The 16668-nt window shown below is 39.5% G+C and overlaps 1 protein-coding gene across 2 annotated transcripts in view; it reads left to right on the top strand.

Annotated features, from left to right (window-relative positions):
* The first annotated feature begins 629 nt into the window (after positions 1-629).
* sorl1 (sortilin-related receptor, L(DLR class) A repeats containing) overlaps positions 630-16668 on the top strand; it is a 92621-nt gene continuing 76582 nt past the window's right edge. For both annotated transcript variants that reach the window (XM_053646351.1, XM_053646350.1), the window contains exons 1-2: positions 630-996; positions 14515-14631. In XM_053646351.1, the coding sequence (XP_053502326.1) occupies positions 742-996; positions 14515-14631 (372 nt within the window). In that variant the 5' untranslated portion in view covers positions 630-741. The remainder of the gene's footprint in view (positions 997-14514; positions 14632-16668) is intronic.

Below are 16668 nucleotides of genomic sequence, written 5' to 3'. Positions count from 1 at the left end.
GTGTCCACAATATAGTATATGAATGTGATAAGAATAGTAGTGTTCATTTAGCTCTGTGTGTGTGTGTGTGTGTGTGTTGGTGTGGGGTGGGGTGGGGTCATTTTATTTTAAACAAAAAACCCTAAAAGAGCCAAAAGGTTTCTTTCATTTTGTTTACCGAGGTTAAAGTTGGGGTTAGATTTAGCCCTGCTGAATAAAAACAAAACAAAACCCCAATAGAAACCCTCATAGAAATTGTAATGGTTTTAATGGAAACTATAATGGTCCCTATGGGTTTCTGCTAGTCATTTGTTTTGCTTCTCCGGTGGCATGTTTATGTCTGGTGAATACCATTAAGCACCAATAGAACACCTTTGACATTTGGTAATGGTTTTAGTGGTTAACAGCTGATGGTTTGTAATGGTGTTTGTAGTGGAAACCATTAGGATATCTGTGATGGTTTCTATTGTTTGTTTGTTTGTTTGTTTTTCTCAACAGGGTGCATATCTGTCCATGTGTCTGTCTGTCTGTCTGTATGGTGTAGCGTAAAGACAAAATGTCCCCACACGGTTATTAGTGCGGTCCTGCCGCTCGAGGCGCTCTTTCACACACACACACACACACACACACACAAAATCGCGCGCACGCACGCACATACACACGCACGCACACACATACACACACACATACACACGCACGCACACACATACACACACACATACACGCACGCACGCAGTCGCTCGAGCGCACACACAAACAAACATGGCGGCCAGGCAGAGGGGTAAGATGCTCGTTGTGGGTCGTTGCGCGGTGTATGTGCTGTTATGGCTGGTTCCCGGTTCGCTTTGCTCCACACTCTGGCTTCACCGGGATCACAGGTTCATGTTGCCGCAGAACAGAGGCTTTTCTTCGGTCAGTGCGTTTGATCAGGTCCTGGAGAGAAGCGCGGAGCAGCACCGACACCGCGCTCGGAGGAGCAGCAGCACCGACACCGCCGTGCCAAAGGTTTACGGACGGGTAAGACAAGTTTGCCTTTTAATCCGTGCTCCAACCCGGGGAAGAACGACAGGTTTAAACGCTCTGCGTCAATTATCAACCTTCAATCAGTGTGTTCTCCCGAAATCTTTCAACATTTCCAACCTGAGTTCACCTTTCTCCAGCACAGCACAGGTCTACTGGGACCTGTTTGTGTTTCTGTTTGTGTCAGTCATAATCTATTTATTCTGCGGATCTAATCTGGCTTGATTATAATATAATATAATCCAGAGATTATCTAATTTAGATCAGATAAGGGAAAACAAAGCAAACCACATCTCTGACCTGCATTGTTAGATAAAACAAACAAAACAAAGCAATTAAAATGTACCTGATCAAGCAGATCAAAGTGAAATCCTATTTATTTATTTATTTTGAAATATATATATTATATATCGTGAATCAGACTATATGTATTTAGATTTTAAGGTCAGATAGATGCACCAAGAGTTGTTGTTGTTTTGCACCCAGTGGTGAACCACTATATCAATAAAGCTATTAGTGGGATTCATTAAAGGGGTGTTGTGCAAGTGATCTCTCATGGGTTGTTATTATTAACCTGTTGCTATTCTGTGGAAGAAAGTGAGCCTTGTGTTTTTATTTGTTTTTGCCGTTATCACACATCGGTGTAGTTTTACGGACATTACTGTTGTCGAGTGTGAGTTGTAAACCCGATGAGGTGAGTGCATAGGAAGAGTTTTGACATTTTGACATCACAATGAGTTGGGTACGGGGGCTTAGTGGTTAGCACGTTTGCCTCACTCCTCCGGCATTGGGGATTTGAATCCCGCCTCTGCCCCGTGTGCGCAGAGTTTGCATGTTCTCCCCGTGCTTCGGGGAGTCCCTCCGGGTACTCCGGTTTCCTTCCCCAGTCCAAGGCCGTTTCTCGATATGCGTCCTTATGCAGACTTATTCTACGTTATCATCTGCTGCCAGCGTTCAGTTCCAATACTCAAGAACGTAAGTGCCGGGGATGCATAAAATTACCCAGATGTGTTCTTGATATCGAGGATGCATCAGATGCAGAATGCATCGAACCCGCTTGAAGTCCCAGACGTCATTGCGACAAAATAGTAGCAGATGACGGAAGCCTGAGGTTAGGTTGATTTGGCATTTCTAAATCGTCCATAGTGTCTGTGTGTGTGTGTGAATGTGCGTGCGATTGTGCTTTGTGATGGGCTGGCCCCCCGTCCAGGGTGTCCCCTGCCTCATGTCCTGAGTTCCCTGAGATAGGCTCCAGGTCCCCCGTGACCCTGTGTAGGATCAGTGGTACAGAAGATGGATGGATGGATGGATGGACATCACAATGACTTAACAGAGTTAAGTTCACACCTTAGTTGTTCCTGTATCTTCACCCTCCTTGAAGTTTTCTATGTTTTGTAGTGTGAAATGGAGTTTATTGGAATTTTACTGAAATATACACAAAAAACATATTGAAGTGATGGGGGGTGGGGGTGGGGTGGGGTGGGGTGGGGGGTGCAGTATAGTTTACATAATTATTTTCAAATAAAAAATGTTGATTGTACAATTATTCAAGGGGGTATATACTTATGGGAGGCACTGTAAATTGGCATCTGAGAAACCTGACCAAGATTTTTCTTATTTATTATTATTATTATTATTCAGGTATTAAGCTTAAAGTGTTTTTAAAACATACAGTAACTGCTATGAATTACTCAGTAGCTGTAGTGAAACCCATAGAAATGTATAGAGTATAAGGATGAGGAATGCAAGTCTGGACCCACCAACTCGTACAAGGGTTTAAGGGTTTAATGGAAGGTTGGTTTGGCCGAGAAGGCACGGAGTCATGTGTTTTTTAGAAATCTTCTTCCAAATCATATAGGAGAGTCAGACCAAATTGCTCCAGTGAAGAGGATCCCAGCATTTTACACCTCGCATGCCGCATGATCGGCCATAAAAGCACCCGCAGCCCACAAGTCAAAACCAAGCAGCCGTTAAAAAATGCACTTACTGTCTTAACACAACACATAATTGGTATTGGTGATCATAAAAAACAGACCTACATGTGGTATGAAAGCTTAGTAAGTTTCATTAAAAAAAAAAACAAAGCCTGTATTTTACTCATTAAAAATAATAATAAATAAATGTATATTTATCTTTGGTGAATAATACCCATGTTTTTTTACAGAAAATACTGACACCTCCCACTCTAACCCTCTGTGACATACATTACAGTTGTAGTGAATCTAGGTCAGCTGGAACAGATGATTTTCCTTGCCTCTTAAACTATTTAACTTGACAATGATGAATAAATAAGCAACCAGTCAAACCAGTTCCGCTGCTCATAATGTGGCTCAGTTTCTGGCTCTTAAAATTCTTTCTGTATGGTCTTCTGATTGTCTTTTGATACCTCATGAAAAACATGAAGTATTGATATCCATCGACGATCAATGACCCATCAACGATATAGCAAAGGGAATAAATAGATGTAGTGGGAAGGAGGAAGACTCCTAAAATAGGTGGTACCAATTTTATTAGTGCTTTAGTCCTTTAGTTTGCTCAGCTGTCTGACTTACTGATATGTAAACTCTGCTCTAACAGAAGCAGCTCAGCTTTCATAGCTTTAATACTAAGACTGCCATTGATGGGGTTGTCCTTATCATGTTGTAGATCTCTAACTAGCTGAGCCGAGTCTCTGCCGTAACTGTCTCTACTACAAGTCGACTGATTGATCGGTTTTGCCGATAGATCGGTTATTGGCAAAAATCCACACCGATAGTTTTTCATGGTTGCGTCTGTTGCAGCAGCGGCCTCTAGAGGTGAAATAAAAACGGTCAATGACAAATTTTGTTGTGTTATTTGAAGTTTTTTTTTTGTTTTATAAAATTCATTTTGGACATTTTTTTCTATTTATATTTATTTATTTATTTATTTAATGTGGTATTTGGAGTGTTACTTTTTGGATCAGTTTGGATGTATATATTTTATTTGTTAATATTTATTAATAGTTAAAATAAATTAATATTTATGTTTTTCTTTAAAAAAAAGTCCAGTACGTTTTCACGGTTCGGTCAGTACTGTTTGTTTAATAAAGTTCAGCAATATTTTACATTGAGTGTGTTTTCATTCTGTATCGATTTTAGAAACTATCGTTTGATTAAGCGGTTATAGGCAGGTACCGCCCGAGTTAGTGGATTACACCGATACTGATAACTATCCGTCGACCTCTATTCTCTACTACTTCTACTTTCGAGTTCTCATAAATATGCAGTTGAATCTTGCTGGAAAATATTGTCTGAGAAAAGAAGCTGCTGCTGTTCAATTTTTAGAAGCTAACAGTAAAATCTGACTGGTTGTTGAAAAGGTTTCTCCCGTGCCAGCAATGTCCCCCTATGAAGTCAGTGCGAAATGCTAACTTCTCTCAGGAATCACGAAAATACGGCACTAACCGACGAATGACCTCGAAATCGCTAAGCACATCTCAAATATTTCAGTGTAAACACAGTCTGACTAAAAGAGGGACTTTCTGAAAAGCTGTTCTTAAAACTTCAACAAGCGATGTATGAGCTGTTGGTCTACAGAATACTCTATATACAGGATGCTCTAAAAGTCTCCACACACAGGGGACTATGTATGCCAGCACTGTGTCGGTTGTGCCTTCGACAGTGGATGTTCGTGGACGTCCACTTCTCTGTTGATCCTCAACACTTCCAGTCTTTTTGAGTTTGTTAATAAGTTTGGCAACAGTGTCGTGTGTGTGTGTGTGATGGACTTTAACAGGAAACATGGCAAGCACATCGCAGCTTTGTGACGGCTTCCCCATCCAGCCATAAGAATGATTTCTATGCGTTCTTCTTTTGGTAAAGGTGTTCTTAAAAGTTATCTGAAAAAATATATATACAAAGTATGAAAGTTTTCGGAAGACATTTTGCTAAAAAGTGTGGAGATTTTTGGGACACCCTGTATTTTATCTATGTATCCAAGTTTGATAATTGGACAAAGGATTGGCGTACCAAAATGTATAGAGAGAGAGAGTGAGAGAGAGAGAGAAGGACTGGACTCATCAGTGAGCACATACTCAGACCTGTGTTTCCTCCAGTTTTAAGTAAAACAGGAAGAACAGCTTTTAGCAACAGTAAACACAGAACAGCTGACAGACTCACTGCCATGCACCGGAAATCCTTTATGAAGTGCTCTCAGAGGACTGCATGGTGATCAAATTACTCAGTTATTAAAGATTTTCAGGATGTCTACTTCTATTTCTATTGCCTTTGTATTTCATTTGGTCTGAAGTAAGTTGGACCTCATGATGTATCGGGGTGAAAAGTCTATACTTTCCTGTATAGATACAGATGCAGCTATTTTAAATGTAAAAAAAAAAAAAAAATAGAGGTTAACCAGACAGAAAAGATTGACTGCGGATATACTGATCTGATTTTGCCAAAAACATGATCTTGGTGTTACTCGGTACCAGCAACTTTCTGCTTCATCCTGTGGTTTCATTTCTTCAGTGCTTTTGCTTTTGTGAAGAATCTGTTCCTCAGCTCCTCCGTGATGACGCATTAACACTTGAGCATTGTTTTGACACATTCATAAGCAATTCCCATCTCTTTGTTTCATTCGAGTGTTTTCAGAACAAAACCTCGATCAAGACTTTCCGCGGATGCACTGATGAATAGCTGCTTGCTGGGAAACTGATTGAAAGCAAAAATTCTTGAGAGAAATGTTTGGGCTAAATAAGGGGAAAAAATAACCCTTTTAATTCAGGCACTTATGCTAGACCTATTTCATAAATCTCCCAGCACGATTAAATTGAATCCTGTTCTTTAATTGCTCTCCATTTTTTTTTCCTATTTAGCTACATTTTAGCCCTGGAAGGCCTTCGTGTATATGAAGATTCCCAATTTCCTCTGGAAAAAACTCCGCTCCTAATATCCATGCGTCTCTCTTAGATTGGGAAACAGTATTGATTTTGGCAGCAGGATAGATTCAAAGCAAGGGACATGAATGCTAATGTGACAACGTCTTCTTAAAACCGCAAAATGAGCGGTTTGGGACGGGAACCAGTCGACGATGAAGAATAAGGACTGGTTGTGTTTTTCGGAAACATTTCAACAGCTAGTTTAGCATTCGTATGACTTTATGATAAATGCTGTTTGTATATTAAAGCACTTGAGGCTTTGCTTATTTCCAAGAGCCATACCGAGCTGGATAAGGATCTTAACCACAAATCGGAGTTGTTTTTGTCTTTTTTTATAAACATTCTAGAGGGGAATGAGTTATGGTTTTTGTGCTTACCTTAGCGGATGAGTGCAAATGGAAGAAAGCCCATGATAAAAGCATTATAATCTAAAGTGGGCGGGAGGTGAAAAGGAGATTTTTATTGAATTCCTACCGAAAGAAACCGGGCTGAACAGTATGCTGGCTTTACGCACGGTCGGACCAACCAGCTTTCCCTTCAAGGGGAAAAAAAAAAATCAGTGAGTCACTCCTAGAGCAAAATCAGCATGAGTCTCATGGGTCTGAAGCACAGGGCATTCTTACCTGGCCATCATAACACTGATAAAGCCACTGTGTGATGTTTCAACACATCTCATAAAACTGAAATGGCCCCCCAGTGTCCCAGCAGTTAAAACTTTACCAGTGCTACGAAATGCTATTAAATGGACGTCTTTTATTTATTTATGTGGAAGCTTTTTTGGTTTTGTGCTTGGTTGATTGCATGCAAATTGAACTGCTGGCCACGGTATCGGTGCTGCAGATATGATGTCATCTCCATCGGCTTAATGCTTGCAGCAGTGACTGTAGCAGCGCTCATTCTGTCCCCCCTGATCCACACACGCACATGCTCTCTTGGTAATATATAACGGCATGAGAGATTGTAAACATCCGCATGCATTCCATATTTGTTTTCTGCAGCCGTAATATCCAATGTTACAAAGGTCACATAGCTGTTTTTATACTTGCGTAGTAGTAGATTTGCCTAAAAAAAAAAAAAAAAAAGAGCTCAGCAGACTGTCTAGAAGAATAATAGCCTCTTTCTGTCATCTCCCAGGATTATATTGTCATGAGATGATTGCAACGTTGCACACTTTTACGATATTTGTCTTGTGAGCTGTAATGTTGAGTCTGAGAGCACGTCGGCTAAAGCCAACAAGCAGCTTTTCCCCTGAATGTCAGTGGGCCATGGCGAAGGAAGAAAGCAGTGATTTACGCATCTTGGAGCACAAGTACCCTTATTCAGCAGCAAGAATGTTCCAGCTTCTAGATGGCGGGACAAGGCGGTAGTGAAAGCCAACTGGTGTTCAATTATGGTAATTAAAGCCCTCGTATGAATGGTGTGAATAGCAGAGTAATGGTGAGCCTTGAAAAGCCTTTTGCATTTGCAGAATGAAAGAGGAAAGGGAGTTCCTATTGAATTATTAAATGAAAAGACTTTGTGAGAAAGTATTTGATGAAGTGATAACGTAGGTCTGTTTTTATTTCTCTCCCGCTGTTGTAGATTTACATGGATGTGTAATATTTACAGCATTTGACATTACGTCCTTATCCAGAGTGCTTTGTAGTCTCCATGAAAAAAAGAAAAAAAAATCCTCACACCAGTACAAAAAGATCAGGGTTTAAGAGTACTATGAAGCTAAAGCCCTTTTTGGAGGAGCAAGTTGGTACGGCGACTTCTTTTAGCGCTCGTATAAGGCTGCTTTCATGTACAGTATGCAGCATTTTCTCAGTTTGAATCAAGCCCTGGTGTGTTTGCCCTTCTGTGCAGTTCTTTTATGCAGTTGAGAATGCAGCAGTCACATTCTGGAGCAACCAAACATGCCATGTATTTTAGGATGTGGGTGACTTTTTTTGCAGACCTGCTAAAACTTGAACCACGAGGTGCAAACTGAGCTTAAGAACAGAGCTGTAGAAATGTGATGTGTACTGGATATTTGGACCGATGAGCAAAAAGAAGAAAATTGGAAACATGCACAAAATGTAAACTACTTCCTTACACCGATTAGCCATAACATAAAATCCCCTGAAAGGTGAAGTGAATAACATTGATTATCTCATTACACTGGTGGAGATAGTGAAGGGGTGGGGTATATTAGGCTGCAAGTGAACAGTCAGTTCTTGAAGTTAATGTGTTGGAAGCAGGAAAAATGGGCAAGTCTAAGGATCTGAGCGACTTTGACGAGGGCCAAATTGTGATTGCTAGACGACCGGGTCAGAGCATGTCCAAAACATCAGGTCTTGTGGGGTGTTCCTGGTATGCAGTGGTTAGTACCTACCAAAAGGTACTAACTTATATAATTATCTACGGGTATAATGATGCATCTCGATATAAAAATGTGACCGTGTGCATCATGGAAATGTGCGATTCACGTAGTGGAAATCAGCATTCTGTTAATCATGCATCAAATGCAGTTGCGGTGTTGGCACATCTAAGGTCCCAATCTGTGCACCCCACAGAGTTAAAATATATAGAGAGCGTGATGGTCTCATGATCGCATTCTTTCCTTCGCCGTTATCGGAAATCATTGGCACTTGATGTGATGTGACTGAAGGCTCAGATAACTGACAAGCATTAAAAGTTATACATACAGTATATAAATAAGCATTGAGCGCGTCAACGTTTGTTTCAGTAAATATATTTTCAATGAGGCTGTTCCTATGAAATTTTCACCAGACATCAGTATTAACTCAAGAAGTCCACACATATAAAGAAATCCAACATTAAAGTCCATAAATAAAGTTATGTGTAATACAGTGGAATGACACAGGAAAAAAGTATTGAACACGCTATGAAAAAGCAGTTCTCCAAGGCAAGGTAAGGCAAGGAACCAGCTGAAATGCGTAATTAATTATACCTCCTATCTGTGCAAATTAATATCAGCTGGGTTAGTAAATTGATGGCCTATAAAAAGGCTTTTCGTTACCAAGGTGTCACAGAAGAAACATCTCATGATGGGTAAAAGCAAACAGTTCTCCCAGGCCTTTTCTCCCACTGTATATGTTTACACAAACCATGATATAACCATTTGAAAGAGTTCTCCAGTAGCTTTCAAACACCACCAGCCATGGTTGAAGCTCTATTTCTGGTTAATATGATGCCTCAGACACTGCTATATTTCAATCAATCATTTTCCCCAGGCTAGAGGCTTTGTTTACTAGATCAGTTTTTGGGAAAATTTGTAAATGTATTTATTTAATTTGTTTGAGTCTATATATTGAACCGGTAATGCATTTTGTTTGCAATATTAAACCTGTCTTCACAATTTATTTCGCTTTATACAGACTAAAAAAAAAATGCACGTTTTGCATTATTTATAATTCAGAAATAAATAAATAAGTCTTTTCAGTCATAATTTTTCTTCATTGAATTGAATTGTGAAGCATCTAATTGTGAAAAAAAATGCATCGTTACACCTGTATAGTGTATTGTTACAACCCCTTGGCAGAGGTCGGGCTGGACAATATATGGATATAATATCGATATCGTGGTGAACGATTACACGATACACTTTTCTGAGATATCGTTGGTATGGTGTTGTATTTATTTACGTTTTTAATAACCACTAATTAAATGGTACTGAATGGATGCCGTTGATTTGACGTAATTTGTTTAAACTTAATCTTCTTTCTTTGTAGGCATTAAAGAGAAGTATTGTCAAACTCAGTTGAATGTTTTTTTTTGTTTATTTTACTACTGTTTTGCAGACAGTTTGCTAGCTAAATTATATATTGTGTTATGCATTGTGTATTGTAGAAATTTCATTAAGTATCGTGTATGATATTTTTGTCAAATCGCCCAGCCCTAGACAAAGGTTTGTTTATTTTTTTCCAACATCATATTTCTGACCAAAGAGTGAAGTGTTGTGAGTATGTTTTGAGCCCTACACACCCTTCACTGATTTTATTTTATAGCTTTTTTGTTCGTTTAATTGCGTGCAATAAGAAAACATAACAAGCCAAGTAGCTTATAATCCAAAAGTATGAATTTCACTCTGATTTGAACTCGACAAACGGACTAATAATAGGCGTGAAAGTGTTAAGTGAAGAGGTAGGTCTTCAGTTTTAGTCTGCAGACAGCCAGTGACAGAGCTGTTCGGACAGACGATAAATCTAAGTGCCAGTACAGAGAAAAGTCTTCGATACATGTCTTCCTTGTATCTTGAGGGATGGTGAGTCAAGTTGAGCTATGCTAAAGGCTCTAAGGCAGTATAGGTGTACGTCATATGTCCATGGTAGATGCGTATAAATATAAAGTATATTTAAAGGAGTTAGGATTTATGAATCAAACTTCAGTTCTGTATAAGGAGACATGCCAGACTTCACAACTTTACAACCGTTCCATCTCAGTGAGCTCCTCATTCTCAATGTACAGCTGTTCAGAAGCACAGTTTAGGCATTGCTTTAAAAGCTGTGGGGATTTACTGCCCGGTCATGTGACTCTGTGTCAGCAAATTTGGATTTCAACCCAATCTTAAACCTCTGCTATCCAGTTTATACACTAACACTGCGAGCGTATTTGCTTCCTTGATGCGAGTGTTTTGAATATTTTAAAACCACTATAATGACATTATTTTTGCGTCGCCATTAAAACCCACTATTTTGTCATTTGCATTTGAAATATAACGTATAGAGAGAAGCTTGTGCTCCACAAGGGGAAATGCTGCTGGTTTGTTATATTTCACTTTAATAGAGCATCAGAAGAGCCATCATCTGAAAAGCCCACACCCCATCAGGGTCCTGAATTAAAGATGAGAAGGGCTTCACAGCTCAGAATTCCAAATTGAAAAGCTGACATGTTTCTCTCTCTCTCTGTCTCTCTCTCTCTCCCTCTCTCCCACTTGGGTTTTGTTGTGCCTGCTCATGTCTGTTTTGTCTAGGCTAAGACTTATTTTACACATTTCACACAGCACAAATCAGTTGGCTGAGAGGATGGATTTGGGTCTAATATATCAGATGCACACCTGCATTGCAGCAACAGGAGCAGCTACAGCAGGTGTTGAGGAGAACAGCCGGAAGAGGCATTTCTTTCCGTTTAGCATTTGTAATGGTGCACTTAGGTTATAGTTTAGTTATACTGCATGGTGCAGGACCAGATGAAAAATTGACAGAATTTCTAACTAACTTTAGGGGAGAATTTGAGCTCTAGCAGTTCAAAACCCACTGGAATAACTTGTTTACCCTTGTAGATGAAACCACGCCTCCTGGAATCCACAGTGGCTAGTTCAGTAGCTAGCTGTTACACTTTACATCATGTCATTGTCCTTGGCCAGATATGACGAAAGATACTATAAACACACCGATAACTTACTGATTTGTAGCTGCAAGAGTAGTTCATAAGAAAAAGCTAGGAGTTTCATAGCTTATTTCATGCCACCAGATAATATTAATTAGCAAATCCAGGGAATTAGATTTGTGCCAAATATATTAAACATAACTTTTCATGAAAGGAACAGAAATATACTTTAAAGAGAATGGAGAAAAACACTCTGAAAGATCAAAAATTGAATAAACAGCATTCTTTGTTTACAGTTTTCTAAGCTTCCTTTTCGCTCATCGTGGTTTATGCATGCGCCGCAAGAGTTTCCGTTTACGCTCCGCAAGTTTATGTTCGCCATTCTAGCACAAATCTTTCATGTGGCTGGGGCTTAACAGCGATTTACTCTCATTGGCTTGTGAGATTTGGATGGATAGCTCCCTGACTTGGAAGTAGAGACTTTTGTGTCACTCTGGATGCGGTTCTCTGTGAAGTGTTTGTACTTTGTAGTGGAAATTACTTACTTACTTCAGCGTACGTCAGTGTATTAGTTCATAATTAAAATTTGAGGTTTGACTATTTTTTCGAGATGAGCTCTCAGGATCGGCATGGAGCGCCATTGAGAGCATCATCTGCCTCCTCCTCCTCAGCTGGACACTCAAGCCATCAACCCAAATCTTGCTAGTCAATGAGAGTAAATCACTGTTAAGCCCTACAAACATGTGAGATTTGTGCCAGAATTGCGAATGTAAACTTGCAAATGAAAATTTCGAAAGTGTAAATGAAAATTCTGGAAAAGTGCAGTCAGAAACCTTGATTAGCGAAAAGGAAGTTTAACAAAGAATACTATTTATTGGAAGACCATTTTTACCACTGTTATCAGTTTCAGTGTTTTTCTTCTTTCTTGTTGTATATTTTTGTTCACTTCTTGAAAAGTTACATTTAATAATTTGGGCATAAATTTAATTCCATACAAATCTGGCTGACTAGTTTGAAAGCAGTGTTGATCATCACTGTTTGCTAGTTATGACAAAGACTGCTGCAAACTCCTGAAATACTGCCATGGCAGATAACGTCATGATTTGTTGAGCCATCATTGATCCAAATAGTTGAAGTAATAGTCTTGCAATCTAATATGCATTAATGAGTAATGTTTTCATCCATAAGCATGCCTGAAAACTCCCTACTTTCACAGAAAAAGGCACTATAACCAACATGGCAGATGACCAACCACAGTCCCATATGATTGTTTGACCTTTTGGAAACCAGCAGACTGAATTGCAGAGAGACAATCAGATTGTAGCCTTCATGATTCCGAAGCTAGTGGCCAAAACCCCCTCAAAAGATATCACTCCATGCACTCCGTTTACTCCATGGACGATGCTGAGAATAACTAGAGAATAGTTACATTATAACATTAAATTCATCCTAAATTATTGCATTAGCTGAAGGAGAAATGTAGCCCATTCGGTGTCCAAGTTCATTGTCTTCACAGTTAGCAGGTTTCTCCATCTTGGAAAAGCAACTCCCAGCTTTACTCGTTTTTATTTACAGATTTTAAGCCCCTGGGAATAGTAGTAGGAAACGCTGTCTGTCACATTAGCTACTTAATCAGCTTGCTACAAAAACGTTAACGTGCTGCATTGAACAAATCAAATCCTGTGCTGTTTTATCAGCTTGTACTTATGCTGTGTTGGGCTAAAGGTTGTAACATATAAATCAAACGCAGCATTATTACGGGGACTGCAAATTGTGGGCAGCTAGTCAGTGGCTTATGTTCACATATTTACTTTTTTCCGTATTAGATTCACTTGTTTTCTGAAAGAAACTGGTCAGAAATGAACTGCCCTCTTTTTGCTCTCTCTGTCTCTCTCCCTCCGCTTCGTTTGTTTCTGAAATGCTTTATTGTACAGCACTGGATGCCACTATGTTTGCGGTTCTAAACAGTCAAGTTGGAGGCGTGTCTTTAACATGACTGAGGGTTGTATACATGTACATCAGTAAATCACAAGCTATGTTTCCATCCAAGTTGCGAATTTAACTTCTGCACAAATTGGACTATCGCATAGAACATATGCGAATAAAGCGCCGTGTCCATCCCATGTGTTCAAGAGAACACAGTCGTCACTTCCAGGGAAACTGCTGGAAAGCATCAATACAAATGGCAGTTGTTGTAACCTGGGAAGCCAGTGTGTCTCTTTATTTCCCCAATATAATAATTCACAGATGAAACGCTATAACAAACCTCATGTTAAATTGCGATCGGAGATGGATGGCTGGTATTTGGGAACGGAATCGTATGAAACAGTTCTGGGAGGTAATTATACTGTGCCAAATCATTTCGATGACAGACTTTGGTTCAGGCATTTCAGAATGACAAAAACATCATTTGAGATGCTTTGCGATGAGATTAGTTCGCTGGTTAGTCCAGTTATGAGACCCACCTTGCTCCAGTTCTGACAGAAAAAAATTTCTGAGCCAATTATCCAATCACATGATTTGTTGAGGCAAAGTCACATGACTTTTTTTGATGCGCAACAAGGATTTTATTTGGTAATTGTGTTTCCATCGTAGTTTATGTGCAGGTCTTTTTATAAAAAAAAGAATAAATGATCCACTTCAATTGAGTGCAAAGTTTTTTGGAGATTTTATTTGCGTCCGGTGTTTCCATCCGGCGATTTTTCTGCAATATCCCAAAATTAAAAAAAAAATACGTGGACTACATAATACTAAAACTGCAAAGCTACAGATGCACTTTTTTTCCCTTTTTAGGCATTTTTGTCCCCCCCCAACCTTTTTTTTTTTTTCCTCAGATGTTTGATACACGGGCTTTTATTGTGTTGTTTCAGCAACTGTTGTATTGCGTTCCCCAGATATTTCAGTAAGAACAATAAAAACATTGATCTGTGTACATTTTATTACCCATCTTTGATGGCATTATGCTGTCAGTTACGGCCATGGTAAACTCTTCACATGGTGAAGTTTTGTATTTTTGGCAGATCTGTTGTTGTTGTTGTTGTTTTATAGGCTGAAAACCTTAATTTAGGCCAAACCTCATTTTTCGTATTTGATTTTTTGGCTGTTTGCCAGAATCCAGCCATAGCAACATCCACCAGGTTTACTCAGACCGCTGCACATATCCATTACTGACCACAGCTGATTAAGTAGATGGTGCCGCTAATTAAACGTTCTCCATATGTGCAGTCTTATTAAGTCAAACACTTTTCTAATAATGTTTTTCACTTAGCCTTGTGTAATGACAGTTGTTGTTTTCCTATTTACAGGCCAACCTGAATGACTCTCATAACCAGATGGTTGTGCACTGGGCTGGAGAGAAGAGTAACGTCATCGTAGCTTTGGCAAGAGACAGCGTCGGAGCCACCGACCCCAAGAGCAGCTCGGTGAGTGTGTGATTGTGTTCAAAGCTGACATGTTGAGTACTCTTTGGTGCAGTGAAACCCTCACTCCTGCAGGTCTACTACCCAGTTTATGACTTATTCAAGTCATTAATGGCATGACATTGGAATCGTGAGTGAACTGGGGCTTCAACTATTCATCTCAGATGAGATGTAAAGGTCTTGCAGGTCTTTTCCTGTCCTGTCAGAAGCCACACTTTATCTACACTACTTGGCATCTTTTTTTTATGTTGACAAAAAGCCAGGTTGTCTGGCGCAGCTGAGAAGCCACTTTTGAATCAGCAGGAGCCATGGTGACAAATGCTGCTGTTTAACAGTTTATTCATTACTTAAAAATGCAACGTTGGCAGTTATTTACAGCTTTCAAGGAGAAGATGCATCATATTTACACAAGGGTACAAACCCTTATTGGATTGTAACAGAGTATGTTGAACATTAAATACATTGAGCCTCAATCAGTTTTTAGTAAAATTGTGTGCAAAAGTTCTTCATAGGCTGAACTTAACATATGAGTTCTTCGTACTCTTATGTGTGTGTTGATTAAATTGCAATCACCTGTAAATTACCAAGTGCATTTACATTCGGTGACGTGTACAATGCTCCATAAAAGGCAATGCTCACAGAGAGCTGAAAGTGACAAAATGACGAGTAATGAGTCCTTTAAAAAAATAAAATGTATTAGTCATATATACATTATAGCACAGTGAAATTCTTTTCTTTGCATACCCCAGCATGTTAGGAAGCTGGGGTCAGAGCGCAGGGTCAGCCATGATACAGCGCTCCTGGAGCAGAGAGGGTTAAGGGCCTTGCTCAAGGGCCCAACAGTGGCATCTTGGGGCTTGAACCCCAGACATTCCGACCCAGAGCCTTAACCGTCAAGGCTACGTCCACATTAATCCGGATAAATTTGAAAACGCATCGTTTTCTCTAGGTCTTGGCCTTTCATCCACACTGAAACGGCGTTTCTGTCCGATGAAAAATGGAGCTTTTTCAAAACACTCTTTCAAGGGGATCAATTTGAAAATGCCTTTTTCGCATTGTAGTGTGGACTGAAAACTCAAATTGTCTGTTTTTTCAGTCATGAGATGCAGTCGTGTGACCCATTCAGCTCCAAACAAACAAGATGGTGGACGGTGTTGTACTGTAGTCGTTGTGCCTGCTGTCCAGTTTGATAGCGATGTTAAACATTCATTTGACTTTTGTACAACTTTCAGATTGCATTTATGCGTTTTTAAATAAACGCCTGATGGAAATGACACGGGCCAAAGCTTCTTCCGTTTGTATGCATGCACAGCATAGGGATGTAAGCATTTTCAGGTGGTTTGAGATCTGTCTGCATTAATGTGAATGAAGTGCTCTGTGTGTGTGTGTGTGTGTGTGTGTGTGTGTGTGTGTGTGTGCGCTAAATCCTCCAGTAATGCAGCTGAGCCACTCCAGCGTCATTTCTTTTAACGTAATTGAGTGGCTAGTCTTATTTGTTTTTAATTTATTTCTTTTGGATTCTGTTCATTAATATGAAACGACTTGATTTCACAAAATTTTCATAAAATCACTGTCATTGAAAGACGGGAAATAAGCTATTTAAACTTGACGGTGTATACTGCAAATAAAAATGCAGTAATTCATTTTTGAAAATGATACAATTATACGGTCCCGTTTGAGGTTTACATTAGTAAGTCTCCTTACACACTTTGTCCAGGATTTTTTGCCATCGCAGAAATAAAGGCAAAATCGAGCAAACTCTGTGACGTTCGGAGGAGCTTGCAATTTATTCAAAATTACAGCAGATTTTTCGCAGATTTTGGGCCAAGACACGTCATGTGATGTCATCACAACGCGCATTCAACCAAAGCTCTCTTCGGTTCACGTTCGTCGAACATGAGTACAGCTAAAAGGTCTCATCAATGCATAAGACTGTGCACAGCAATTTCGTGCAATTGTGATTTCGACAATTTAAGTAGTTTTCTGCAAAAAAAGCACAAAAACTCTGCATGTTGCATCGCAAATTTAGAAAAAAAAAGC

This window comes from Ictalurus furcatus, chromosome 17, assembly GCF_023375685.1.
Source record: "Ictalurus furcatus strain D&B chromosome 17, Billie_1.0, whole genome shotgun sequence".
NCBI lineage: Eukaryota > Metazoa > Chordata > Actinopteri > Siluriformes > Ictaluridae > Ictalurus > Ictalurus furcatus.
The sequence above is the reverse complement of the archived record's forward strand: the minus strand, read 5'-3'. Positions and strand labels throughout refer to the sequence as shown.